Raw genomic sequence first — 27,358 nt, 5'->3', positions numbered from 1 at the left:
CAAACGGGGCGGGGATAGAGAGCGAGTGGCAGAGAGAGAGAGAGAGAAGAGAGAGAGAGAGAGAGAGAGAGAGAGAGAGAGAGAGAGAGAGAGAGAGAGAGAGAGAGAGAGAGAGAGAGAGAGAGAGAGAGAGAGAGAGAGAGAGAGAGAGAGAGAGAGAGAGAGAGAAAGGAAGGGCGGTTGGGAGAGAGGGAGAGAGTGATCTGGACTGATACATAAGCCGGGCACAGGTAGTAAATACAAATTTCATGAAGAGCGTATAAGAGAGGTGAGAACAAGATAGCAAGTGTGTTACTGCAACACTGCTGACAACGGACCTGGATTTTGCACAAAGCAGGAAAACATACCCAAATTGTAGATAAGAGTATGGAAAATACTTCAAAGCAGTGGGCAGCCAAAAAAAAAATAAAGATTTCCCCAATATGTAGTGCCAGGTGCTACAAGGGAAAACAAATCAGGTGGTACTTCTCCTAGATTACCGAACCAACACACTATAGGTTTGAAAATGGATATCATGTATTCACTTAACATGAGGGACTGACCGAGCGCCGATGCACAGGTGGGAAAAGCAGAGACGGAAGCATCTGCCTTACCAGGCTTCGAATTTAGCATGAGGCTTGTTCTTCTGTGCATACGTGCAAGTAGGATATCGGATGCGCTCCCCAGTAAAGCCTCTGGGGGATCACGGTCGTGATGCATGCCATTTCTCTCCATTTCGTCAGTTCTCTATTTGTTTTTTATTTATAGAGCGCACCAAACCCTGTATTACTTGCATAAGAATTGGTTACATGTTACAAGAAATCACAAGAGGTTATATAGAATGAGAGGTTACAGCAATACATACATTACGTTACAAGAGGTTACATGAATGCGGGTTACAAGAGATTACATGAGTACATGAGATGCGTATGACATGGGTGAGTACAGGTTGATGAGGTGCATCAGTTTCAGTTCAGTGAAGAATACAGGAAAAGACAGTCATCAGGATGACAGGTTGTTAATTCTCTTGTGTGGAGAGCCAGATTTGGGTGTTTTTTTCTAAGAATAGGAAAGGATGGTTTGGATGTAAGCATTAAGGGTAGGGATTTCCACAGCTTTGCTGCCAATACCGGGAAGCTACTACCTCCTGCCTTTTGTAGTTTGAAACGAGGGATCTTGAGACAATGTGACTGTGCAGCTCTGGTAGGGAGATCTGAAGTGTTTCGAGAGATGTTGGTAAGGTAGATGGGTGCTTTGTTAGCAAGACACTTGTGTGCCAAGAATATGGTTTTTAGGGCAATTCTTTGTTTGATCGAGAGCCAGTTCAGGTTCCGTCTTGATGTGGAGATGTGTTCTGACCTGGCAATTTTTAGTGCTGATCTGATGGCGTTGTTTTGTACTACCTGCATCTTTTTCCGGTTTTGTTGGTTCGTTTCCAGATAGAGCACATTGCAGTAGTCTAGCTTAGATAAGACTAGTGCTCTGGCTAAGGTTACACAATTGGCAGTCGTGAGAAATGGTTTCCAAGCTGTGATTGGTGTAGGCCATTGAGGAAGCTATTGTTTAGTTTGTCTAGCAAGGTTCAGACTCGAGTCAATGTAATGCCTAAGGTTTTTACAACCTTTGAGACATTGATGTTGTTACCATCGATGTTAAATGAGTTGAACTGATCATCAAGGTTATTGAGTTTGGATGGTGAGCCCAACAGGAGTCATTCCGTTTTGTCATCATTTAGGCAAAGTCCATGCTTAGCCATTCAGGATTGTATGATGCTGTAAATGTCATTCAGTGCTTTATAGTTAGTAGCATAGTCAATAGTCACCAGTGAGAGGGATGGGTATTTGGGTGTCATCAGCACAATTAGTGTAGGTGACACCCAAATAGTCAAGATCATCAAACAGTGGTTTCGTGAACACATTATAAAGCGTGGGGGAGACACAAAATCCTTGGGGAACCACATGTGACTGGTGCTGGTTGTGCAGAGGCTGAGGGTGCGAAGACCCTCATTATTCTGTTGTTGAGGAATTATTGGATCCAGCTATTAGCTTTGTCCAAGAAGTGTGCTGCTGCGGAGAGGTTGTTGCAGAAGACCTTGTGGTTGACTAAGTCAAATGCAGCTGACAGGTCTAATAGTAGAAGGAGGGCTAGTTTGCCTTTGTCCTTAAATTTTTCAATTTGGGTCTTAAGGTCAATCAGCGCCGTTTCAGTCCCATGCTTGGGTCTGAAGGTGGTGGTTTGATTCTAGGCGTTCTTGGATCTGCAAGTAAGCTGCTCTGTCCAAAATGTTCAGAAGAAACGGCACAGTGGTGATGGGTCTATAGCTCATGGGGATACTGGGGTCAAGAGTCGTTTTTTTTTTTAGAAGTGTTCCAGGCGTCTTTAAGGTTGTTCGGAACTATGCTCATTTCAAAGGAGGCGTTGATGAAGGATATGATGAATGGCGCCAGGTCCTTGGCTGCCTCTTTGATGACGGGAGCAGGGCAAATGTCATCCTGACATTTTGAAGGTTTTAATTTAGAGATTAAATCCTCAACTTCTTTGATTGAAAGGGGGGAGAAGTTGAATGTTTTATGATTGGCCATGGGGGGCATAGGTGAAGTCGGCTGTGCGAAGTCTGGTGACAGGCTACGTTTCTTCAATTTTCTCTTGTAGCATTGTGATTTTTCCCAACAAGGCTTTCTGTCATGATCTCTGCTTCCAAAAGGTCAGGGTTTTCCCAACTCCCTTGGAAGCAGATCCATAACCCAGGTTCCGAGTGCCAACCAGTCCCAATTGGGACCTTTTGGACCCAGTCCTGGCGCCAGTGGCACCAGGCTCATAAATATGCCCAGTCCCAGCGCTGGAAGCGCCGGGCTCATTATGCTTGGGTGGACTTACCTTCAGCAGACCATGCTGCTTACTTGCCTGCCAGTTGAGCCTCTGATCCTCTTCTGTTTGGAACTACTTTTCCTGTTGGGTGGGGCTGGAGCCACTCCCTAGATTCAGAACACTGGAACTCTTCTGGAAGGCAGGAACTCTTTTCTTACCAGGAACTCTTTTCTTACTTAGGCGTGGCTGTGGAAGGAGACACCTAAGCACTACAGGAGGCTATTTAAACCACACCCGGTGGATGAATCTTGCTTTGTGTTATTCTGCAACCTCTGCAGCAGAACGCTCATCGTGTCTTCTGCATCCGGTCCTGGGCCTAAGGAAAAAGGCTTACCATCCTGAATCCAGTCTTCAGCAACACCTATAAAGACAAGAAAGAACAGGTTAGCATTCCGGCATCTGAAAGGCAAAGGCTTACCATCCTGAATCCAGTCTTCAGCAACACCTATAAAGACAAGAAAGAACAGGTTAGCATTCCGGCATCTGAAAGGCAAAGGCTTACCTACTCTTCGGCGCTGCATCCCGCATCTGAAAGACAAAACAAGGTGCGTTTAAAGACATTGGGGAACTTTAATACTCACGTGCCATGACTCCTTTCCACATCTAATCCAGTGGGTATTCCGGCACCCTGCAGCCGCTCCGAACTCATACCTGCAAAATAAAAAGACAGTTAGAGCGCATAGTGAAGCAGGCAACAAGCGCTTACTTACGTGCTTCCAGGCGCTTCTATTCATCACACGGGCTCCATCTTCAACTCACTTCAGCCCGTCATCCGCCATCGCCGGAACCCTGCAAAACAAGAGACATCATTACTAAAGACTTTAAAGACATTTGAATGGCTCGAAACTTACCGTTCGTGCAGTAAACGACGGACAGCAGTCCTCTGAAGTCAAGAGGCCTGCGCTACCTATCCAGTGAAGAAACTGGTTACAGCACCCTGCCCCGAGGCAGATGGAGAGCTCGGCATTCACTTACCTAAGGTGAGAGCGTTAACCTTTGGGGGTCTACAGGAGAGGAGAAGAGGAAAGAGATAGGGACACCCCAATAACCCCAGTTCATTAACCCCATATTTTCTATCTGCAGACATCTTACTCTACACGTCAGGCATACAGTGCACAGAGGTCCAGCCCAAAGAGCCAACCGGGTGCTACACATCACCTTTGAAGATACGGTAGTCGCCCAGTCAAGACCGGCGCCTCTGCGAGAATCAGGTGAGCGTTACACTTTCTGGATGTTAGCACACCAGGTAGTATCTTCAGTGCAGGTGACAGGTGGTGAAGTGGGGGTTTCAAGCTCTTTGAGAATGTTGAGTTCTTTTGTGCTAGATTTGGAATTTATGATGCGATTGTTGGTGACTGTAGGGAGGCTCTACCATACGGCATCTGCATTTCTTTTAATTTTGCGTATGGACCTGAGGTGCAGAGTGAACCGCGAGTTAAGGTGGGCCCAGGGATTAGCTTTGCATGGTTTTAGTGGAGCTGTACAAAATGGCTTCCTCTCTCAGAACGTGGGCTCTGTTAAACTGACCACACATGTGTAGTCTGCCGTGTTCTGTCTACTTACGCACCGTGAGCGGCAGTGAAAACTGGCAACATGGCAAATAGAGTGGCATGTGCCTTCCTAAAACAGCATGTAGGAATCAAAATTAATTCCAATGACCCATGTTCCAAATATCTTTAACTGCATGGCATTATTGCCTGGTAGCAGTTCTTTGATTTAATATAAATATAAAGCTATATCTGCTTAGATATAGTGGCATATGAGAAAATAGTTGCCAATACTGATTCTGATGCCTGAAAGCATCCAACGTGATCTACAGGTTCAGAGCCAATTGTATAGTGCATCTGGCCTGGAGAGTTTCACCCAAAGCGGATGGTGGCTGGCCCAGCAAGCTTTTTGTTCTCCGCTGGGAAACTGCTACACGTTTCCCAGGAGAACAAGCCATATCATCTCTTAGAGCGGGGTGGGTGGGAGCTGAGAGCTTCAGGGCTCTCTGGATTTTGTGCTGTTTTTTCTGATGCAGGCTATTGTTTTGGAGAATACATCCTTGTGGTTGCTAAGGATTTCAACCAAGGCTTCCGCTTGCAGACAAAGTACTTGCTGGGCTCCAGGACAAGGTCTAACTTTGCTTGATTGATTGATTGAACCACCCTATTATTGCTGGTCCATGTCCTAGCAAGTATATTTGCATTTGCACTGCCCTTCTTTTGAAGCTTATACTACATGTCATGTATCCCAGTTTCACTTTTAGAACCCTCTGAAGGAAGTTGGATCCAGGCATGCTTTCTTCACCAACCGTTAGTCGGACACGGTTATCGAAGTGTACAATGCAACGGAGTTTGGACTTCTGTTTGGCGCCTGGGAGATGAATGCACAGAATAGTATCTCGGTTTGTGGGAGGTCCCGAATTGTTCTTCACAGACTATTACGGAAACTAAGCTGCGATTCCGCTGCCTGCATACCTTTCCATACAGTCCTATTTGCTTGCATGTGGTGCATCCTTTTGTTTAGGCTGGTCACTTGAGATTACGCCCTATTTGGCCGCTTCCACAATAAAGGCAGGACTGGGCTTCACTGTGTTTCTTCCCACCACGCCATTTTGTGAAGGTGTGGGCCCCTTTTTGGTATCCATTCCTTTTGCTGATATACACGGCACAGCTCCGAGGTGGTATTGCTGCTTTTCTGGATGAAACTCTTGACCTTTATCGGTGATAGGGTGTACAATCAGCTTACCCCGTATTGTCCCTTGTTAATTCGTCAACATAGTCTTTGAAGTCACAGGTTGCTGCTAATAGTCGTCAGCCAGCTCACCAGGTTTTGCACGCCGGTGTGAAGCTTAATTTTCTGCAACATGCAATTTTCTATTTTGATATAGAGCTCTCCTCTCTTTCTCAACAGCTGGCTGCTTAGGGAGATCAATCCCTTCTCTAACCTAAAATAATCCATCAGCGTTGAAGGGGGCAAATTGAAAATGTTCCGCCAAATGAAACCCTCCAGACGATTGAGCCAGGCTACATCTCTCATTGTCAGGGCCTCCAGGCTGTAGTGCACAGTCGGACAGAAGAACTGCTAATAGAGAGTCAGGCGACCGGCTATAGTATACCCCGCCATCTGCCTAGCAAACTTTGAAAAATGATAAGTGAGCTGCCGGGCACTTCTGCTTTTCACTTCCTTTATTAGCACATAATCAGCCACAGCACTCATTTCAAGGCCAAGAAATAACTACCAACATGATCAATGCTGCCCATAGATGTAACCATTGCTAATCTAAGTACTTTGCTTACCGCCACCAACATGCTCTTTGTCTTGCTTACAATTGTTGCCAGTCTATTTTCTTCTGCAAAGACCTCCATCTCATTTAACATATTTTTCATGCCACTGACGTCTACGTATAACATGCTTGCGACTCTTATCGTGCCCACTTTTGGGGGGCAGTTGGCATTATCTAGTAAGCGAGGTGACAAGTCTGCCAAGTACAAATTCAACTGGGTAGCCAGCACGCACCCTTGCTCGACTCCCCCTACCACTATTTGAGCAGACATAAGACCTTCAATGTCCAGGCATACCCGGGCATATGTATTGGTATGAAGTAGTTTAATTGTATACAACAGATAGTGTGGGCATATAATGGCAGCTAGTTTACGCCATAGAATCACTCGGTCGACCTGGTCAAATGACACCCGAAAATCGATGAGTCATATATAGCGCAGGCCGATCTAACTCAATTTTTCAGTCTATCAAGCAGTCTTATATTATGTACAGTAGATGACCCAGGTCGAAAGCCCATCTGGAATGTATACAAGATGCCCACCCGTGCTTGGAGTTCCTTTAGTATGAAAGAAGCGAACAACTTCCCCGTAACATCCAACATGGACAGCGGTCTATAATTGTCTGGGGAACTTCTATCACCCTTCTTGAAGACAGGTATCAATACAAACTGCTGCCATGATGTGGAGATAACATGGTCCATATAGACCCTTTTGAATAGCCACTCTAATATCTTTGCACACCCCTTTGGGGTGGGCAAAATAATTGCCCAGTATTCTGCCATGATTGGATGAAGTGGAGGGAGTTGGTCATCATTTCCCTCGTTTTTCTTACATGACTTACCCAAACCTCTTTAATGGGATTTACTTTTAACTTAGATGCATTACGCTTCGTTGTGGATAGCATTTGCCAAATTGATTGTGTGTTCCTGCTCCCAAGTACTCCCAGAATGTACTGCCACTGAGCGTTCTTGAGCGACAGCTTCCAGCGCCTAAGTCAGTTACGATAACGAGATTTGACTAGCTTTACCCATGCTAGCCTCTCATTCGTGGAGCCAATATCATTTCTCAGTTTCCTTATTTCTCTTCTCAAATTGCACTTGGCATCACGGATTACTACATCAAACACATTTTTGCATTCTTTTGCCGTGATAAAAAGACTCTTCCCTTTACATGCTCCCACCCGATGGGCTACTAGCTGTTACGCTCACCTGGTATCCACGGGGACGCCACCCAGCCCTGGTTGGATGATTTGCACTCTCGAACCCTCTTCCGGTCCCTTGGTAAGGCCTCTGGTTAAAGATGGAGAGCTGGATTCAATACCAGATTGTCTTTATGTTTTCCCACCTCCCTTGGCCTCGACTCCTTCCTCCCCCTTGGGCCCTCTCCTCACCTTAATATTGTAAAAGGTGGATTCTCCGTCCTGCTCCTCGTGGCAGCGGCACGTAGATGTGGGGGACGAGCAGCGACCAAGTTACTTCACTGGTGCAAGCCCCCCTGTGGGAATCCAGGCCTGCTGCGACTCCGTAGGTTTGCTGCTTTACAGTCTTTATATGCAGTTCTTATGTTCCTCTTAGTTCGAATAATAATGTCTTGCTTCCTTCCTTTAGGTAAGGAAAGGCATTTTGATGTTGTCATGCAGTTTGAAGACGAGCATGGGCCGGTAGGCGAAAGCGCGGTGTGCGCGATGCTGTCCGGTGAATAATGATGCACGGCGCTCTCCTTGCAGGTTGCGATGATCCTCGCCGAGCGCCGTAATGTTCCAGCAATGATACTGACCAGGAGATGACTACCCAGGTAACAATTGTGTGGCTTTCTTCATTCGGGAGGAAACGTGAGTTAACGCTTACTAATGCTGTCTTTCTTTCTCCTCTTTCCAGGTTATGGTATTCCAGGATGCATGCGGTGCTGGATGATGGAGTTCGTACCTTCAGGTAAGTGGAAATGAAGTCGGCGAAGGATTGAAGACAGGATACTGTTCCAGGTAAGTTTTGTAGTGTTCTTTCTCTCACTGCAGGTCCTTGGTTTCAGGTAAGATGGCATCAAAGAACTGGACACGGTGAGTGTTACGCTGCCCACAGCAGAATAACGCAAAGCATGTTCTGCTGTTTGGGTGCGGTTTAAATAGTTTCAGGTAAAGTAGTCCAGGTAAAATAGTCCCAGGCCTGCCACACCCAAAGTAGTCCAGGTAAAGTATTCCCAGGCCTGCCACACCCAAAAGACTAGACCGCATAGCTCAGTTCCTTGTAACTGAGCTACGTGTGTGCTTCCATGTTGGCTGAACCCCCCCCTCAAGTTAAATAGTCCCAAGTAAATAGTCCCATTCTAATGTTGGTCTTCATGATGGTTATCAGCCTGGCGCCTTTGGATGAGGTTTTAAGGCCTTTGACCTGGCCCTAACTGGAAGGCTGACTTGCCAGTGAGGGCCAGGGGCAAGGGTCATGACACTAGCTTTAGCCAATCCTTCATTTCATTGGCCGCAAGGCAGCTGAGCATAGGGATTTTATGAAGAACAGCATGAGTAATAGCAGATGTAGCCTTATTTATGTTGGCTAGAGACCAATTAATGTTATTGAAAGATGTTAACATGTACTCTCGCTCCAACAAAGTGCCAACAAAGTCACCATATCAGTACTGTGCCACACTAGAGCAGATGAAATGCAACAAAGAACCAGGAAACGAGCATTCTAGGACCAGGCACCAGACAGGGGAACCATCAAAGTAAGACTCTCCAACACCTTCATGCAATTTATAAAAGTAATCAAAACCCTTATTTTCAGGGAACACAGTCAGAACACATACAATAACCTTCCCGACCCCATCCAACCCATAATCTGGTAGGCCACCTGCTACAGCATGCCCAGGGGGCCTCTTAGCATGGTTACAGCAATAGTAAGTGCACATTTAAACTAGTCCATGCTGTTCTAAATGGCATGCTGGTAATGCATGATATGTGATAAGTGCTGGTCCCCCATGTAACCATCTACAGCACTCCGTGGAGCTAGGTTTGTGGTAAATATCCAAAATAAAATAAACTGGAGCTCTTCTCAGTTTGACATATTAAGGAAGAGTCTTTTCCTCCATCGCCTTCTGTCCTTATCCCACTTGACGGGTTGATAGGTTGTTTATTAATGGTATCTAACGATATCACCACTGACTCTCTGGAGGGATGTTTCTCTTACGTGGCCAGGGAAAGGCAGAAGCTACCCGATTCTGACCCTTGGAGTGGCTTTCTGCAGGAGGACCATATAGGGGGAGGACAAATTTCAGAGAGTGGTAGAGAAATGCTAGAATAAAATGACCCTTCAAATTCACTTATTTATGCCACTCATGTACCCTCACAACATGCCTCTACGGTTTACTGCAACGTAGTTGAAGAACTCCCAAGGTGCTTCACCAACAACCATATTTCCCTCCCCCTCCCCTTTTTGATACCGAGACGAGGAAGAGGGATGGAGCAATGAGGAGGACTATAAGCAGGAAGCAAACACCATGCACTAGTCTATGGAGAACATTAATGAAGACCAGGAAGTTGAAAATACACACAGCTGAACGAAAAGAGAGCGAGAGAGGCTGCAACTGAACTAGAATAAAGCAGAAGCCAAAAGGCTAATGGGAGGCACCACCAGTCAGTGCGAGGAAGGGAACGCAGATGGAAGGATGCGAGGAACACCCAAGCGCCCTGGTGAGCCACAAGCGGGAGAGTGGGTTACCAGAGCGCTTGAGAGTGGGCGTTGCATGTCCTTGAGCACGAGAAAGAGAAAGAGCAATTGAAGAAGTGTTAAAAGAGGATCAGTGACCCGATGCTTGGAAACAGAGATTGATACATATACGGACTGTTTATTGAGCGTTGATGACCTAATGCTTGGGAATGAAGTCTGATCCCAACATGCATAGTATACAGAACAGGTTAGAAAACCAGTGCATGAAAAGGAGAGCAATTTAATTATGAGTATTGCTAAGAAAGGGTTGGTGACCCAGAATTGGAATGACATTATTTTGTGATTGAAAAAGAGTAATTGGAGAACAGAAAAGCCCTGGCTGGTTGGTGAACCAGGCAAATAGTGAGACTGGGACTCAGAGCCAAAAGAGCATGATATAATTGTGTGATATTATCTTGCTAGCTCAAAGTTAAATTGCAGAAAGTCACACAACAAGAGTAAAAATAAGGAATACCAAAGGGAGAAACCTGTAAATATTACCGGATCACGTTTCAGAAGGTAGATCTATCTGGTATGATTCTTACACTTAAGAATATGAAACCCACGTCGTGCCCTGGAGATGTCTTTGCTGTAAAGGTCATTCTGGACAACGCTGAGATATTTGCGCCTTTCGTAGCGCGCTCTGCTAATGCACCTTTTGAACACAAGGAAGTTCCTGACTGCTGTAAAAGGGTAGTGGTTACTCCGCTGCCAAAGAAAACAGGTCAAGACTGCAGAAATTATAACAACCTGAGACCGATTAAGAGCGTACCTTTCTTGCTCAAAATTATTGATAAAATGCCAGCCATACAATTGCAAGAATACCTGGAGTCTAATAAGATACTTCACCAAAAACAGTTGGGGTTTAGAGCCCATCGTGGTACCGAAAGTGCCATGATAGATCTCGAGACAGGAACGCTGGCTATCACGGACAAGAGTAAATTGGGGCTGCTGATGCTTTTGCACTTATCCACCCTGACAATAGATTGTCTGCAAATTAATTCTATTGTTTGTGAACACAATAATAATGTTTGTCATTGTGGGGACTAGTTATGAATTCCTTTTCCCCATATGCTTTTAGTATGGTTCTTCGGTCTCTTAGTATTTTGGATGTATGTCACGGTATGATGAGTTGTGTCTGAATGTTGCACCATGAATGGCAAGTATGTGTGACGATGTTTTAGCCGATTTTAGGCATATTGTTGCTGCTGTTTTGCTACATTTAAGTGATTAGTCTTTAATAATTTGTGATTTACTCACCAGTTTTCCCAAAAAAAATGGTATCACTTTAAATACATTTTGATACATTATTATAACTATATCCTTCTCTGGACATATTCTTTCTGTTTTTTGATGTCATTATAATACTCTGGTCCAGAGGCTAGAGTCTTCCTGCTCTTTTCAGTTTTTGTGCTTTTGCACTTATCAGCAACCTTTGATTTGGTGAACCATGGTATGTTAATAAAAAGGCTTGTAGAAGTAGGGCACTGTTCAGAAGCAGTAATTAAATGGTAAGACTATTTCCTCAGGAATAGGATGTCTAACATCCACTGGGGGGAAGAAAGCTCTGAGCCAGAAGTGCTGCAGTGGGCCTGTTTCTCTACGGCCTTGTTCAATGTGTTTTGTCACCCTCTGTGTGATCTACTTGACAAGCTGTCCATCCGCTTTAACAACTAGGAGGATGATACCCAGCTTATCATGAAACTAAATTACAGAAAAGATTCAGAGGAGGTTTCCTTCATCTATGAATCAATCAAGGCATGGATGACAGAGAACGGATTGTGTATTAATGGATCAAAGACTGAGTTTCTCCTATTTGGGTCCACACAATCACGTGCAAAACTGAATACAGAATATGTAGGTTTCAAGATTGAACAACATCTGATCCGCACCTCTACAGAAGTTAAAAAATTAGGCATTATGCTTGAACCTTCCTTAAGTTCAGATGTTCACACCAGTAGTGTTGTGAATAAAGCACAATATCATCTAAGGCTGCTCCAGTTAATTAAACTATATCTTTCTCAGGCTAATTATATTACCTTGACAAGAACAGTTCTCATGCCGAGACTAGATTACTGTAATGCTATCTTGGCGGGAGAAAATAAGAGATTCATTCAAAGGATGCAAGTAATGCAAAACCATGCAGTCTGCATCGTAAAAAGCATCCCTAGAAGTGATCCTAAAAAGACTTACATTGGTTGGCTATTGAGGAGAGGATTAGCTTCAAATTCTGTATCATTTCTCCTAAGTGCCTATATGGCTCAGTCCTGGTTTATATCAGAGATAGTGTACAATTGCAGCACACTGCTAGGACTACAAGGTCCAGTGATACTATGCTCCTTCGCTACCCACGTATTAGACGAGTGAGGGGTGGCGGTCGTTCGTTCCCGGTGCAAGCAGCTACTACATGGAATAAGCTGCCCATGGACCTGAGGATGACCCCAGATTTACATCTATTCAGAACATTTCTGAAAACAATTTTTTTAAATAAATTGTATAAACCTTTCTCCAGATCGGTCTGCTTCCAGCTATCTATTCCTGCACCGATGCCTGCGGGCTCCGGCGCATTTTATAAGAAGATAAATAACTTAAATGAATATATATACTGTCAGTAGAGTAAACCAGGAGTAAGAAGAGAAGCACACTTTTTTTAAAAAATAAAAGTAACATCCTGGCAGGAGAGTAAACCAAGAGTGAGAAGTAAAGTGATATTGTGGCAAGGGAGTAAGCCAGATGTGAAAAGACAAGTAAATTACGTATCCAAAACAGAGGTTTCATACCACTTTTAAGAACCAAATAGAAAATCACAAATACCCTGGCAGGAGATGTAGAAATATGAACAGAATGTGAAAAGTTGAACAAACAAAAGAACTGTGAGTTTAAGAAAGACTCATGGGATGGGTTTTCTCCCTTGAACTGTAATAAAGTGACCTTTAAACTGCCAGAAGAAATCTAGGGGAAGGGAAGACTCCTTTCCCGGTGAAAGTTAAATTCTTGTTTTCTGCACCTTACAACCTTTTTTTGTTGAAAACTTTGAGAGAAAGCTGCAATTACATAGTTTATAGAGATCCCCTGGGCCACAGTATTCTGAGTTTAGCGTGTAAGGGACAGTTTAGGGTTTTGGACACAGGACGCTCTGATTTTGCATCCTGACACAGATTTACCTTAGTTTTGTTAAGGCAGGGAATCCCCTTTTAGGATTATGGATATACGAGGTTTCTCCCACCCCATCCTATTATTTTTTGCTTTAAAAAAGTCTAATATCCAAACTAAACATGCCACTGTGTCTCCGAGTCTTATTTTTGATACCTTACAACACCCATAATGAGTTCTGATAGTGGACGTATAATTTTACTTTGTAATATTGTTAGTAATCGCTAACATCTTTCAGGGCACTAATGTGTGAAGTGACTTTTTTCCACAGGTGATCATGGGTTCTGATAGAACCAATCTAAAGAAAGAAATAATACAAGCTCTGAGGTCCTCTACTATTATGGAACATCACATAAGGCTCATTGCTACAGAGAGCCTGGAATGCATTCATCTTCATCCCTAATATTGTGGGCAATTGGAAGGACACCTTCCAGGAATGAGGTGGCAAATTTGATATGGGAATCAGTTCAAATAGGCAACCATTAATTTTGCTAAAACAATCTTTGACTCCAGTGGAAGAGCGTGCATCTTATCGGAGGGCACGTCACCCCTGGAATGCTGAAAAATAAAGATTCCTGCTCAAGACATTTCCTCTAAGCAGTAATAGCTGTAAGATGTGTACAAGGAATTGCCAGCAGGCCATAGTGTAGAATCCCTGGATTTTTTGATTTGTGTTAATACAATGATGCAGGTAATTCCATCTCTGAAAGGGAAATCTGCTGATCAGATTCCCCTTTCATAAACTCCATGCTAAAAGCAGACTGTGTATCTGTGTCCTGTGGCATCAGTATGCAGATATGCAGCTCTTGCTCTACTAAGTGGCGCAGAGCAGGTTCAGAGGTCACAGGTTCCCATTTGACAGCTGCAGTGACAGCCAAGTCTCTGAAACACAGGTGCTGCATTTAAGACATGCACTCCTGTACCAAAAACGGTTAATAACTGTCTTTGTGGCGGAAACAACTTAAAATATAAGCCATACCTAAGTATGGTATGGTGGATGGAATCCCTCATAATGATTGCAGCTACAGCAATTTAAGATCACACGTGCAGCCATGTGAGCCTATATCAGCTGTGAAATGATTCCGTGTATAGGCTGGACCTTGCTACTGCTGGAAGAGCTGTATTCCTGGGGAGTACCTCTTTGTTCCTTTGTGAGAGCAGGTAACACCCTCCACAGACATACAACCCCTCCAGAGGAAGCTGTCCTGGTCACACCCATTTACAACAGAAGTAGCCTTAAACCAGGGAACTGCATAGCTAAAGGCCTTTGAGTCTACTGAGAAGGGGCAAGTTAGTGTAGGGTAAGGGTACTCTTTACAGCTGGAGGAGGTTTCCAAAATCTTATTTCTCTCTGTCTCTTTATCTCCTTCCAGCCCCGCCAACTTCCTTCCTGCACTTTGGGTTTGATGTCAGAAGGCAAAGTCCAAATGCTCTAAGAATGGGGACTGGATCTCTAAAGCAAGCTTGCTTTAGTTCAATCATCTGTGTACTTTTGCCTTTAAAAATGTGGGGTCTCCCACTCCTAGGATTCAATTTGAAACAAACACCTGCAAAATAATTCATTGTCTCTCTGTTTGGAGAACTGACTTTCCAAAACCCTCCACCAGTTAGGGGAAATCCAGGAGATGCCGACCCGGCAAGCAGAGAAGTGCACCAGGACAGGACATTGTGCACAGAGGTGAATGAGAACACAACAGTAGTCCTGGGAGAAGGAGCTATTTCGATCGCTGCCTGAACAACCCTCTGGGCATCCTAAATTCCAGGGAGGTGCAAGAGAGAAGAGCCGCAGCTCAAGAAGGAATAAGTGACGGCTGACAAGGAGAGGAGATACCCGAACCTGGCTGGAGATGAAAAGCACAGCCCGATAAAGAGGGAGCGACCGCCGAGCTGCCAACGACCTGAGACAGCACCCGTTTGCTATCAGAGCCATACAGCTGACCCCCGTCACTCGGAAGACAAAGACCACACAAACAGGACGCGGGCAGACAGAGGTAATAGAGGTCAGTGTGGAATCGGATTTGGTCACTGGGAACCACAGAGAGACAAAGAAACAAGTATTTGCTTGGCAGGAAACTAGCCCAAGCAGGCCAGAAACATTATTGTGAGCCTTGGACACCACGCCCATATGAGAGCCAGAGAATAAGAGGGACTGAGACCTTGGGAGAAACAGACAGTTCAGAGGGACACATGATAGGAAGGAGAGTAAACCAAGCTATTGTGAAAGTGCATTGCAAATCTGGGACCGCACCCATATGAGAGCAACAGAATAAGAGGGTATGGGACCCTGAAAGCAAAAGAGATAAACAAGAAGGAACCATATGCTTGGCAGGAAAGTACACCAAGCTGGTATGGTCCGTCATTGCGGGTCTGGGACTCAAACCCATACAAAGGCGTAAATGTAAAGTGAAAAGCATTCAGAAAGTACGGGGTCTGGGACCCAAAAGTAGGAGATTGAAACAGACAAAAACCCTCTGTGAACAAAGAAGGGATGTTCATGTGAAAGCTGGAAACTTTTGTTGTGCATCTAAAGTAAAGCAAACTGCATAAGGAGGAGACCAGCTCCCAGCTTGCCAAGTAGTACAAGAAGAAATCCAGGGGAAAGGAGCTAATCCCTAATCATGGGAATATTGCATTGCAGAAAAGGAACATTTGTTTTGTTTGACAACCCATCACATTGGGAACTTTGTTGACAAGAACTGTCTTTGTCACTTTCGTTCTGAACATAGCATTCTTGCACATTAGATTTGCGTTGTTAGTGTCAGAAGTAGGGTTTTTGGACACAACATTGACTGACTATTTGACATTGTGACGTTTCCAATATATTCCTTTGACACAGGGAAAGCCCTCTGAGCTTTAGGGACAGAGAGGCCATTTTCCAACCCTTTTTCTGCTTAATAAAGGTTTATAACCAAAACTATATTACCTCTGTGTCTGAGCCTTGCTTCTGCACCCTTATTTATTTTTTATAGCACCTTGATTGGACATACCCTTTACTTTGGACTGTTATGCTTTTCTGTTTGGGTTACTACTGGATACCATTCACACAGCCCACACTGCCACAAAAGGTGTAGGAGATAGATCTCTTTACTGCGCCCATTTTACATTTATTATTGGGTTCGCTCTTGTGTTATAAGGACCGTTTAAGCTGTAAATGTGTGGGGGCAAGTAGATGGTTTTGCCTCTGCTCATCTTTGTATTCTTGCCGGGCAGAAGTCAATTCATCACAAGGGTTGTGCGAGGCAGAAAGGGAACAGGATGTACTAAAGCAGTTGTGCGATGGTAGCTCGCAATGCTAGTACTTGTGTTGGACCTGTATGAAGACTATTTGTACAACGGCTACCAAAACTGTACCTCCTCTGAGAGGTGCACACACACCACTGGTCCCTACGCTGCAGCTGTTGTGTCGGGTTGAAAATTCCACTGCTGCTGCTTGCCTTTGATATCTTGCTTGAAGGAAACCGGAACAGATTATGTAGGTGCTGGGCCTGCTCTGCGAGTGGACCTTCTGCTGCTGTTGCCTGAACTGTGAAAAGGAAGCTGGTGATCATACTGCATGTTCTGGACCACTCATGATTGCAAGATTGCACTTGGTGAGTGAAGTCTATACTGCTAACAACTCTGCTGTACTATAGCCATTCACTGTGTGAGAGGGAAGGTAGCACTATCTAGAAGGGCAATTTACAATTGGCATAAAACATTTCTTGAAGCAATGTAGGAACCAGCATATCAATGTGTGCTTAACTGGGCAAGAAGGTGCATACCGTATGAAGCTACCTCTGTTAAATTAGACTGCATACAGTCATGCCAGGCAGTATACGTGATGTAGGTGTGCATGTTAAGTGGGACTTGAGCATGTGAAATGTATCTATGGCATTTGGTGCAGTATGCAAGAGTGAGGCGGCACCAGTGGGTCTGGACCCAGGTTTGCTATGCTGCTCAGGCATAAGAAGGTGGTACAATCAGGGGTAGCATTTTCTAGTTGCAAGCTGCTAACCAGCCATACAAAAGCACTTGCTACCTCAATTCTACACATACATGACACTATTTCTTACTCACCATGAGTCATTTATCACTAGCCGATGGCTAGTGCAAATTTATGCCCTGGTATAATGGTTTATGAGGTAAACATAAGTATATAATGGTTAAAACTGGTCATATGGTTTTGATCTTGAACCTGGGCCTAAGAACCGGTTCCTGGCAGAATTATAGTGGTATATGGGCATGCCCAGCTATACCGGGCATGAAGGGGTTGCCAGCATTTGATAGCTGTACTTTGGAATGCTGTACCTGGACATATCGATGTGTTACTGGCACAGGTTAACTGGGCATATGAAGGTGCACCTGTCCCTAGCATATATATGACGGTAAGGTGTGGGGTAACATAAATAAGCAATGGAAATATCAAACTGATGTTTGTAAACATTCCACAAAAGCATTAGGGGGATTACTCAGAATTACCGTCCACCGAGACCCTGCTTCTGCCATTTGTCTCCAGAAACTCGTGTGCTGGAATGAGCTGCAAGTCATTAGTGGGAGGGCTATAGGCATGGGACTCACTCATGGACAGGTTGGGGAGGGATAATCAAAAATGAGTATTCATAATAGGTTTCCTACAGAACTAAAACCATAGTCACAATTTTCCAAGAGCAAGGCACTTTTATCTAAAGTGATAAAAGAAGCCCAACCTCTGCATCAGGAAACAAGTTTAAACCAGACAAAAAGCACAAGGAAAAAACACCTCACCTTAACAGGATTGTATCCACACTCAATGGCCTTGTGGATGCCTTCCATCACCTTATGAAATCCTACAACAATGGAAGCAACACATGATTAAGGTGCAGCAGCTTTAAAGGCCATTCAATTTACTGTTACCACTTTCGACAATCAAAGTCTTGGGATCTATCCTCCTTTCAAAATGGTTGTATGCACATCAGATTCTGTACAGTTTAAGATAGGACATAGAATCAAGATTGCTGTCAAAACCCAAAACTACTAAAACATGAGTACATGATAAAAGCCACATGTTTCCATGTTCACCACCCACAGACAACCTCAAGCAGTGACTGATGGCAAAGTGGCAAAGTAGAGAACAGCTAAATCACTGTGGTAGGTATTTAAGACAACACAGAGACATAATAATGTTTGCAGTCGCAAAACACGCTTCTACCTGTACTGATCATCTTGTATGCTTGAGCGTTATGCACACCTTGCAAAGCTAATCCATTTCTGGACGAATGGCTAGCGAATTGGTCCCATTACAAGAGAGCTGCAAACAGGTGTTACGGATACTCCAAAATATAATAGATAATCAACATGCATTCTAGTGTCACAATCGTTTGGTGATGCTTGGCTATGAGTTTGCCTGAGAGTATGGAACGGAAACTTCGTTGCTTTTCTTTTTACTTCTCCCGTACTGAGGATTCGAAGCTGGGCTCTGCTGGTAGCACTCCTGTGTCAAAGGGGTTGTCAAAGGGGTTGATGGGAATATAGTGCCACTACTTCGGTTTAGTTTTGGCTTCAAGAGCACCACCTCTACGCCAGAACTATTGCACTGGAGAACTAGGGAGAGATGCCATATGAGGAGAGAATGGTTTCCTAGCGATGGAGCATCGCTAGGAGACACTGGCGGTTGCAGTGCGGATCCATTCCTTGTAGAGAGGAACCACCACTCAGGGTTTCCTACATTGCTGGCCACCGCCCAGCTCATCTCACGGCATTACATAGCCGGCGAACAATCCATCTTGTTAATCAAGACTAGGTCCAACAGCACAAAGGCCACCTACCAGCAGCCCAGCACTTAATAATGAAGTACTCCCTGCTGCCAATAGAAAGATAGGACCCGCGTCCCTCGACCAGCGATTTATACTTTAGCAACACCCGACTTATCCGGAGTGCTGTTTTCTCAGCTTCCCGTGACTAGGCCATCAGCAGACACGCAGAACACCCAGACGCCCCAGTCTCCTTGTCCTGAGGAAGGCCCATTTAAGAAAGGCTCATACTCCTTCCACAGAAGGGCCGAAACACTGTGGTGTAGACATTGACTTTAGAGTCAAAGTGGTGCAAAATACTCACTGCTCTCTGTACAACTGTGTTGACTTGTACTATATATTGTATGTGTTCAAATGTTCTGACCCCTGTCAAGCTATACCTTGACAGTAGGATTTGTAGTATGTCCAATATGTGTACCTAACTCCAAGCAATGCATCTTGGAAAATTACCTCTTATAAACTTACATTACCATTGAAATGCCAAAATGGTGTTCTGTGTTGTGTCTCTCAGTAGACATTCATATGTGATTGTTTTGAACTCTAATGAAAATTTTGAAACTATTGAGGTGTGTGATCATTTTTGATCTGTGCAATTTGTTTTCTAACGTGCCAAAAGGGTCGGTGCTCTGTGTTCCACTGACCCGTTCAATTTTGTCTGATGACAATTTAGGCCTCCTGGGCAGAATAGGGTCACAACCAGGAGCCCTTTCATATAGACCATATGAGGAGAGATACAATGCTTTCAAGTGTTGTTTGGTTATTTACCCAACCATTTATTTAAAGAAATGGAATGCCCAGACCCTGGTGTGTCATGGCGTTAGGTACAATAGACAGTGATAGAAGTGACAGTTTCTAGACAGTAAGAGAACGGTAGCAGAAACAGTTAATCATATTTGTCAAAAAGCCACATTTTTGCCTGTTTAAGGCAGGGGATGATTGTTCATTCTTAATGGCGGAAGGAAGACCGTTCCAGAAAGTAGGAACTGTAACACAGAAGCTGACCCCCCCTGCTCTTTTGCTCTTAAAGCAGGGAGTGTGCAGGCAGATACTGGAGCAGGATCTTAATGAATGCACTGGGACTCTCTGGGTGATGCAGTTGTTGAGGTAACGTAGAGCCTCTTAGTAAAGGCACCAATGGGCAACAGTCAAAGTCTTAAAGTCGAGACTGCTCATGGCCATGCTAATCCGTGGTGGGGCGGAGTTCCAAGGAGGCTGAATTCAGAGGGGTGGAGCTGGCAGTTGAACTCCGATCAAAGGAAATAGTTTAAAAATGGTGCAATTGCTTTCATGCTGCTTCTTTCCAAACTTCACACTATATGTTGTTTTCATGAATTGGTGGATTTTCACGAATAAAATGGAGAGCAACTATAGGTGGATGATGGAATATTTGGAATAGATTTTCTGGGAAGCCCAGCAAGTGAGCTCAACAGTATCAACAATAGCGTGCCTGCCTTGTTTTGGGGAGAACATCATCAACTCAAGGTTATACAGGCGCACAAGCATTATTTCTAGCCAGCTGCATTGGGGGTGTGGGGAGGTGAATACCAGTGTATGGCGTGATATAGCATACATAACAGAGCTTAAGTCTCTATGTCGGGGACCTAGGGGCCCTCAGATTGATATGGTAGAATAAGATTCAGGCAGTTCCCCCCCATATCTGACTAATCATTAGAGTCTCATTTTTGAACTGGTCGCTTAAGCCTGTGGGGGAAGGGGGTATTACCAAATAGGTAGATGCATTTGGACAGGAGCTATTCTATTCTAGCCATAAAGGATATAGTCATCCTACTGAATCTTTTGTTTTTAGTTTGGAAGTCTATTAGTCATGGGGTGTAATTGAGCCAGTATAGTGTTATACCTTTAATGATGGACAGAGTCACCAGGTAGGTGCAAGGTAAGTCCACTTTATTGTCTTCAATGCATCTGTGTGCAGGTAGTTGGTACAATAGGAATAATAAGAAACAGACACCACCACCCAGGCAAGTCTTCACTCTACCTTGCTCTGCTCTCAACTGGAACTCTCAGAACTCCCATACGGAAGATGCACTCCAAGGCTCCACCAGTGACATCAGGCATTTGTCACTCACCACTCCGCTTAGCAATCTGACTGAATGGATGATGTTAATACCAAAGCATCTTACCTGGTCCTGGGAGCACCAGAAGTCTGTATATTTTTTTATTTAAGCATTTAGTATGAATTAATACAAAACCTTTTGCTTTAAGCGTTCACGTTCATTTACTCCCTCTCCCACATAGGCAAACCATTCATTGTGTCCATTAATCCTTTTATCTGTAGTAGCCCTTCCTTCATTTCGATCTTAATTCCCACATTGAGGTTTTAGATGTGTAAAGTTGGTTTGGCTAAGAGCTATCATTTCTTGGCTATGACCAGACTGTAAGGTCAGTTTATCTTCTAGTCCTGTTAGCTTTATTGACATTGTTTCCAGGAAAATGCCAAGTCCTCTCACTGTTCGTTTGTTAAGTTCAACATATAAAGCTTCCCACCATGAGTCAGAATCCTGCCCACACAATGGAGATAGAATGTTTTGTAGAAACCTTTCTCTTTCTCTTTTTAGTTTTTTGCAGAACATTAGTAAGTGTTGTAACGATTCTTCATCTTGGTTACATTGCCGGCATTTGTTAAACCATATTTCTTTAGATTTTGCTTTGTTCTTAAGACATGAAGTCTAAAGCGTAGGATCAAGTCTCTGTGTTTGGGATTTGCGCTTTTCCTTAAATAATTTGATAAAGTTTCAGAGAAATGTACTAGGTTATTTGATAGTGTATGTGACTTAGAGCTTGCGCGATCAGCTTCTGTTTCAGCCCAGCCTACAGAGAAGAGCATAGTTCTTACTCTCTTAGGATAGTTATAAAGTGTTTCTACGCTGGTGCCCAGGTTTTCCAGGATTTCATTACATTTGTAGCTCCACATCTTTGAGGGCCAGAAGGGAAGTACCTCATTTTCTGCTTTCAGGATTTCATATTGCAATGGACAATCTGTTGATTTCACTTTTCTGTAAATAGTCAATGTTTTCCAGATTACATGTACATGAAGTGAGTGTAATCCTAATTTAATGGCGAATCACGCCAATTGGAACTAAATTTGGCAATCTTAAAATTCTTCTCCAGGACCTGGCTTCAAGTCTGTCCCACGATTCCCATGGCATTCTCAAACAGGTGTCTCCAGCATAGGTTATCGACGGTGTTACTTTTAAGTTGTAAAAATCTACCATTGGTTGCATCAAGAATTTGCCAAATTTCTTATTCATTATTAGGGCCTGTGCTGTTAATTGGTCCATTTTAAGTTCCAAATTGGCAATCCATAGTTTTTCTCCCCAGTCTGCGCTGATGATGGCTCCCAGATATTTCGGATCGGATATTACCTTGATTGGAATGTTTTGGAGGCACCACTTGAAAGGTTTTATTTGATTTTTGTTTGAGTTTTTTGATTATTAGGATTTCTGACTTTTCCACTGACATTTTTTGTTTGTTTTCTTCTACGTAGTGCTGTAGGGCATCAAGCTTTTGTTGCAAGCCTATCACGGTCATGTCTAGCAATATGAGGTCGTCTGCATATAGCAGGTGCCCCATAACAGCCCTGCCTATATGTGGTGAGCATGCTCTAGGTGGGTCTAACCGATCTTTAATATTTAGGATGTAAAGATTATACAAGATGGACGCCAGGGGACACCCTTGTTTCAAGCCTCTCATGGTGTTTATTGGCTGGCTTTATTGGCTGGTGTTTAAGGGTCTATTTTTGATCTAATCTGACTTGTAGACTGTATCAGAGTGCAGGGCAATAATGGCTGCTAAGACATCTTGTGGGCAGCCCTGTTGCCTCAGTTTATTCCACAGTATTCCTCGGTCAACTCTGTCGAACGCAGCAGCCATATCAATGCATGCTAGATATACATTTTGGTTCTCGCTTATTATTTTCAATAGGCTAAGTAACAAGAGGTTTAATCCGCAGTCCACTCTTTCTACAAATCCTGCTTGTCTTCGGTCGATGTTTCCACTCAAAGTTAGCTATTCCTTTAATCTTTTCAGGAAAATGCCAGCGTACAATTTCCCAAGGACATCCAATAGAGATATCGGCGATAGTTGTCAGGTTTCTCTCTGTCGCCTCTTTTGAAAATGGGTACAACAACCGCTTTTCTCCAGGAATCTGGTATTTGCCAATTATGGTTAATTCTATTGAAAAGGTCATAACATAGATCGGACCATAATTCTGGATTTTGTTTTAGAGTGGAATTCATCAACCCATCGGGTCATGGAGCACGTATATTGCCGGGCTGGTGCAGTAGCCTCATTAAGAAGCGACAGTTCAAATTTGCTCCAAACAGCTGCACTTCAACAATTGATTCTTGGTTGCTTTCAGAATTTTTAAAATAGGAATAGGTTATCTGCATAAAGGGATAGTAATATTGTTTGGTCAAAAAGATGGTAGCCCCCGTTCAGCATGATGCTCATGAAGGATCGATGCCAGGGGTTTGATGGCTAGGGCAAACAGTATGGGTGAGAGGGGGCATCCTTTGCAGGTGCGCCAGTACAGTGGGAACTTTGTATAAGTGACCTTGTTAGTGTAAACTCACACCATAGGGGCGGTGTCTAGTAAGGACACGAATATGAGATCATTTGATCCTACTCCTATACTTCTAGACTAAAATTGAATTCCAGGGAGTCAAAAGCCTTCTCTGCATCCAGGAAAGCAGCAGGAGCAGGCAAGCTGGGAATCCATGAGAGCAATGGTGCTAAATAGTTCCTGTAAGGTGCGGGCTTTGACTTGGCGGGGTATGAATCCAGATTGGTCGTCTATCATTTCAGGGAGGATAGGCATCATTCCCCTCACTAAATTTTATTATCAATGTTTGACATCGACAGTGGCATGTAGGATCGGCAGTTGAGGGTCCCTATTGGGTTTGGGAAGGACTATAATCCTGGCTTCATGAGTCGATGGAGGTAGTAGTGTACCTCACATTATTGCTTTGCTGTTCCCTACCCGTAGTTTGGAGGCAAGTAAACCTACAAATTCCTTATAAAATTCAGTGGCAAGGCCATACAGCCCCTGAGGGTTTGCCAGATTTTAATTCCCTGTTGGTTGCAGCCATTTCCTGAGTGGAGATCAGCGTGTTGAGCGAGCCTTGCTGCTCATCATTCCGCCATTACGTCATCGCTCTATGCAGATAAGCGTAAATGTTGCTTATTGAGTTGTCATATTTACAATCTGTAAAGAGGAGGAAATGAAGAGAATACAGGTGATACAGTAGAAGGAAGGGAGACGGCAGAAGATGACACCTTGGAGAGGGAAAAGAGATAGGGAGATACCATTATTGAAGAAGAGAGACCGTGGAATGCCCCAGAGGGAAGACATAGCAGGGCGAGACTATTGAGGCGAGAAGATGATATTGGATTGGATTTAGAATTTGTAGCGTGCATATCCTTTGGAGCCAAGCAGAAACCTGCATCTAGGCCCCGATATTCAATTCCTTTGGCCACGTCAAGCATAACCAAACATCCCTGGAACAAATGAGTTTTCAGATTTCTCTGAAAAAAGAGCAATGGAACAGGTGTTCCGCAGGTTGCCTGGGAGTGCGTTGCAGAGACAAGGGCCCAACCAGCACGTTTTTGCCAGATGAATGCAAAGGTTGCACGGGCTGATAAAGCTTTATTTTTGACACCAAATACCTGGAGCCGTTGAAGTTGACTTTCTGGTGCACCCAGAAGCAGTGCCGCAGTAGTCAAGTCTGGAATTGACAGAGAAGGCTGGGGGGAGGAGTCCAGACCTTGGGAAAGAAGAACGCTGCTGAGACAAAAAGGAGCGCAACAACAGCAGGTTGGGTGAGAGTTGTGAAGGGAAAGAGGTACCGTGAAGAGAGGACGGAAATGGTTGGATGCCTAGGGATAGGCATAGACCATCAGGGAGAAGACATTTGGAGAGGCCCCATCCCTTAGAGAGAAGCCTGACTGGGTCAGAAGGAGCCAGTGAATCCAAGGAAAGGTGCAGTATAGAGGAATGAGACGGCACAGCTAGGTCAGCCCAGTAATAGACAGGGTGCTGAGAGCGGCCACAGTGAATCCCGAGAGGATCAGGCAGTGATGGGCAGGGTGCACCAAATCCTCTCCAAAGCACCAACTGGAGCCCTGCCTGGCAGGTAGCTCTTGCAAGCCTGCACGGGGAACAATCCCAGAGAAAATCTTAAAGGGCAACCAGCATAAGGACCCCAAAAGCACCTGGCTGCTTGAAAACGGTGGGTCTGTGGCTACAGGAAACCTATTCCCCGAGCGACTGGATGCCCCCCATCACCGCTCCAGCACTGGGAGAAGCAACGACATCCTTCTTGAGAAGTGCACTTTTACACTTGGCCCTTTCACGGTTTCTCCCAGTCTCACCAAACGATAAACACTTTGCATCCATAATGTGACTTGGATTGTTCGAGTTACTTTCTGGAACATGGGGGGGACTGGCTATGTGAATGTCATCCTAAAACATCCTGCTTTGTTTTGCATAAAGACAGTAATAATAATCCTGAATTGGTGGCAAAACGAGACCCGCCCCTTGCAACTGAGAGCCAGGTCGCTGGATCTTACAAAGGGAATCGCCTAATTCATTCTCCTGTTTCTTATTGATCACCTTTTCTTTTTTGTCAAAAGCTTCAATTTGGCAGTGTTGACATATTCAATGCAGTGTCAAGGGCACACGTTGAACAGCTCACGCTAATTATATGGGGAAACACTGCCATCTACAGGATAAGTGAAGAATTCCACAATACATTATTTAGGAGTCCAGCCCACTTTAAACTTTGAATGGGTCATGACAGTATGTATTCATTGTTCAAGACTAATCAGTTTGTTCTGCCAAATAAAAATAAAAATGTGTAAACAAATAAATACATTTAAATAAAAAAAAAGACCTCAATTGTTCACATTTCGCAACATTAAAACACGGCAAGTGTTAAATGGGATAATATGATATGGCATTTATAACGCGCCTATACACAAATGTTTCAAGGTGCGACGAGGCAAGGGAGGGGGAGCAGAGGGAAAACAGAGACAACGATCTTACTAGGCCAGGTGGCATTGAGATCGCGCAGGTGCAGGGGAGGGGGAGAGGGACAGTGCGGGGGGGGTTGGGGGGGGGCAGTGCAGTACATAGGATCAACAGTAATAAATAAATGGAATAAATAAAAGCAATAAGTTAAAAAGAGCGGCCAGCATGTGACAAGTGCAGGGGTAGGTGAAGCGGGTGGGGACTGCAAGGATACAGAAACAGCCTCCAAGTGCAGGGGTTGCCTGGGAGGCAGTGCAGGTGTGCAGCTGGCAGGGGAGGGGTCCTGGGCCCGAATCAGAGGGTAGCCAGGTGACCAGTGTAGTTTCAGTCAGGAGTTCAGCAGGGGAGAGGAGGAGAGAACTTATAAACTGAAGGGTAAATCCCTACTCTGTTTGGGACTGGGATATAGAACAGATAATCAAACAAGAAAGAGTGTCCCAACAGGAAAAAAAAACAGTTTTTTAACAGTGGAAAAGGTCACTGGGTGCTGTCTCAATATATGATAGCTGGAAAAAGCTCACCCTTAGCTAGGTGTGTGTAATTAACACCTAGTATGGTGTCCTTGAGGTGGCACTCTGCACCGCAGAGAGCCGACAACCTGTGTTATTAAAGAACACGTAATGGTATGTCCTCATGTGTGCTCTCAAATATGTAGGAGCTAAAACACTAATATATATATATATATATATATACACATTACTCACCGTAATCGTATTTCTGATGCTTGTATCTGCTTAGATTCACATGCTGTGCATAGGCCGACATCTAGTGAAAGCTGCGGAGTATTACAGTTTGTTTTTCGAAACTCGAAAATGGGCGTCGACACAGGGCGTGCCAGTAATACTATCCCTAGTGTGACGTCCACTGTACCCAAGATCCCTCACGCATCTAGGATCCTCGGATTGTATTTTTTCTGACATGAGGTAGCATGAGGAGTAGCGTGAGTACAGATAATCCAAGTAGATAGATAGAAAGGTAAGACTACAAGCAACCATGCGCCTTCTCTCAGAAGGGAGGAAGGGTGGGTCGCATGTGAATCTAAGCAGATACAAGCATCAGAAATACGATTACGGTGAGTAATGTATCCCTTCTGAGGCTTGAGGAATCTGCTTAGATGACATGCTGTGCATAGATTAGCGAGCAGTACCTGAAGAAGGAGGTGGGATGTGAGAAGGGTCATGAGCAAATAAGTGCCTTAGAACCGCTTGTCCCACTTGTGTATCTGCCTTGGAATGGGTGTCAATGCAGTAATGCTGAGTAAAAGTGTGAATAGAGCTCCAAGTAGCTGCTTTGCAAATGGTGTCAAGGGGTACATTTGCAATGAAAGCCAGAGTGGCCCCAATGCCTCTAGTAGAGGGGGCTCTTGGCGTGAAAGGCAGAGTTCTTTCAGAGAGTGAGTAACACAGTTGGATACAGTTAATAATCCACTTCGAGATGGCACCTTTAGAGACGCGATCCCCTCTCTGCCTGTAGCTAGGGAGACAAACAGTTGATCTGTTTTCCTTAGCAGTCTGGTTTTATTTACATAGTAGAGGACCGAGCTTTGCGGGTCCTGGAAGAAAGCCGGAAGCTTGA

The 27,358-nt window shown here is 44.3% G+C and overlaps 1 protein-coding gene across 2 annotated transcripts in view; it reads right to left on the bottom strand.

Annotated features, from left to right (window-relative positions):
• MOCS1 (molybdenum cofactor synthesis 1) overlaps positions 1-27,358 on the bottom strand; it is a 497,242-nt gene that overhangs the window by 286,575 nt on the left and 183,309 nt on the right. For both annotated transcript variants that reach the window (XM_069608747.1, XM_069608746.1), the window contains exon 5: positions 17,711-17,772. In XM_069608747.1, the coding sequence (XP_069464848.1) occupies positions 17,711-17,772 (62 nt within the window). The remainder of the gene's footprint in view (positions 1-17,710; positions 17,773-27,358) is intronic.

This window comes from Ambystoma mexicanum, chromosome 4q (assembly GCF_040938575.1).
Source record: "Ambystoma mexicanum isolate Mex_15411 chromosome 4q, UKY_AmexF1_1, whole genome shotgun sequence".
In the NCBI taxonomy this organism is placed as follows: domain Eukaryota; kingdom Metazoa; phylum Chordata; class Amphibia; order Caudata; family Ambystomatidae; genus Ambystoma; species Ambystoma mexicanum.
This window is presented reverse-complemented; position numbering and strand designations above follow the sequence as displayed.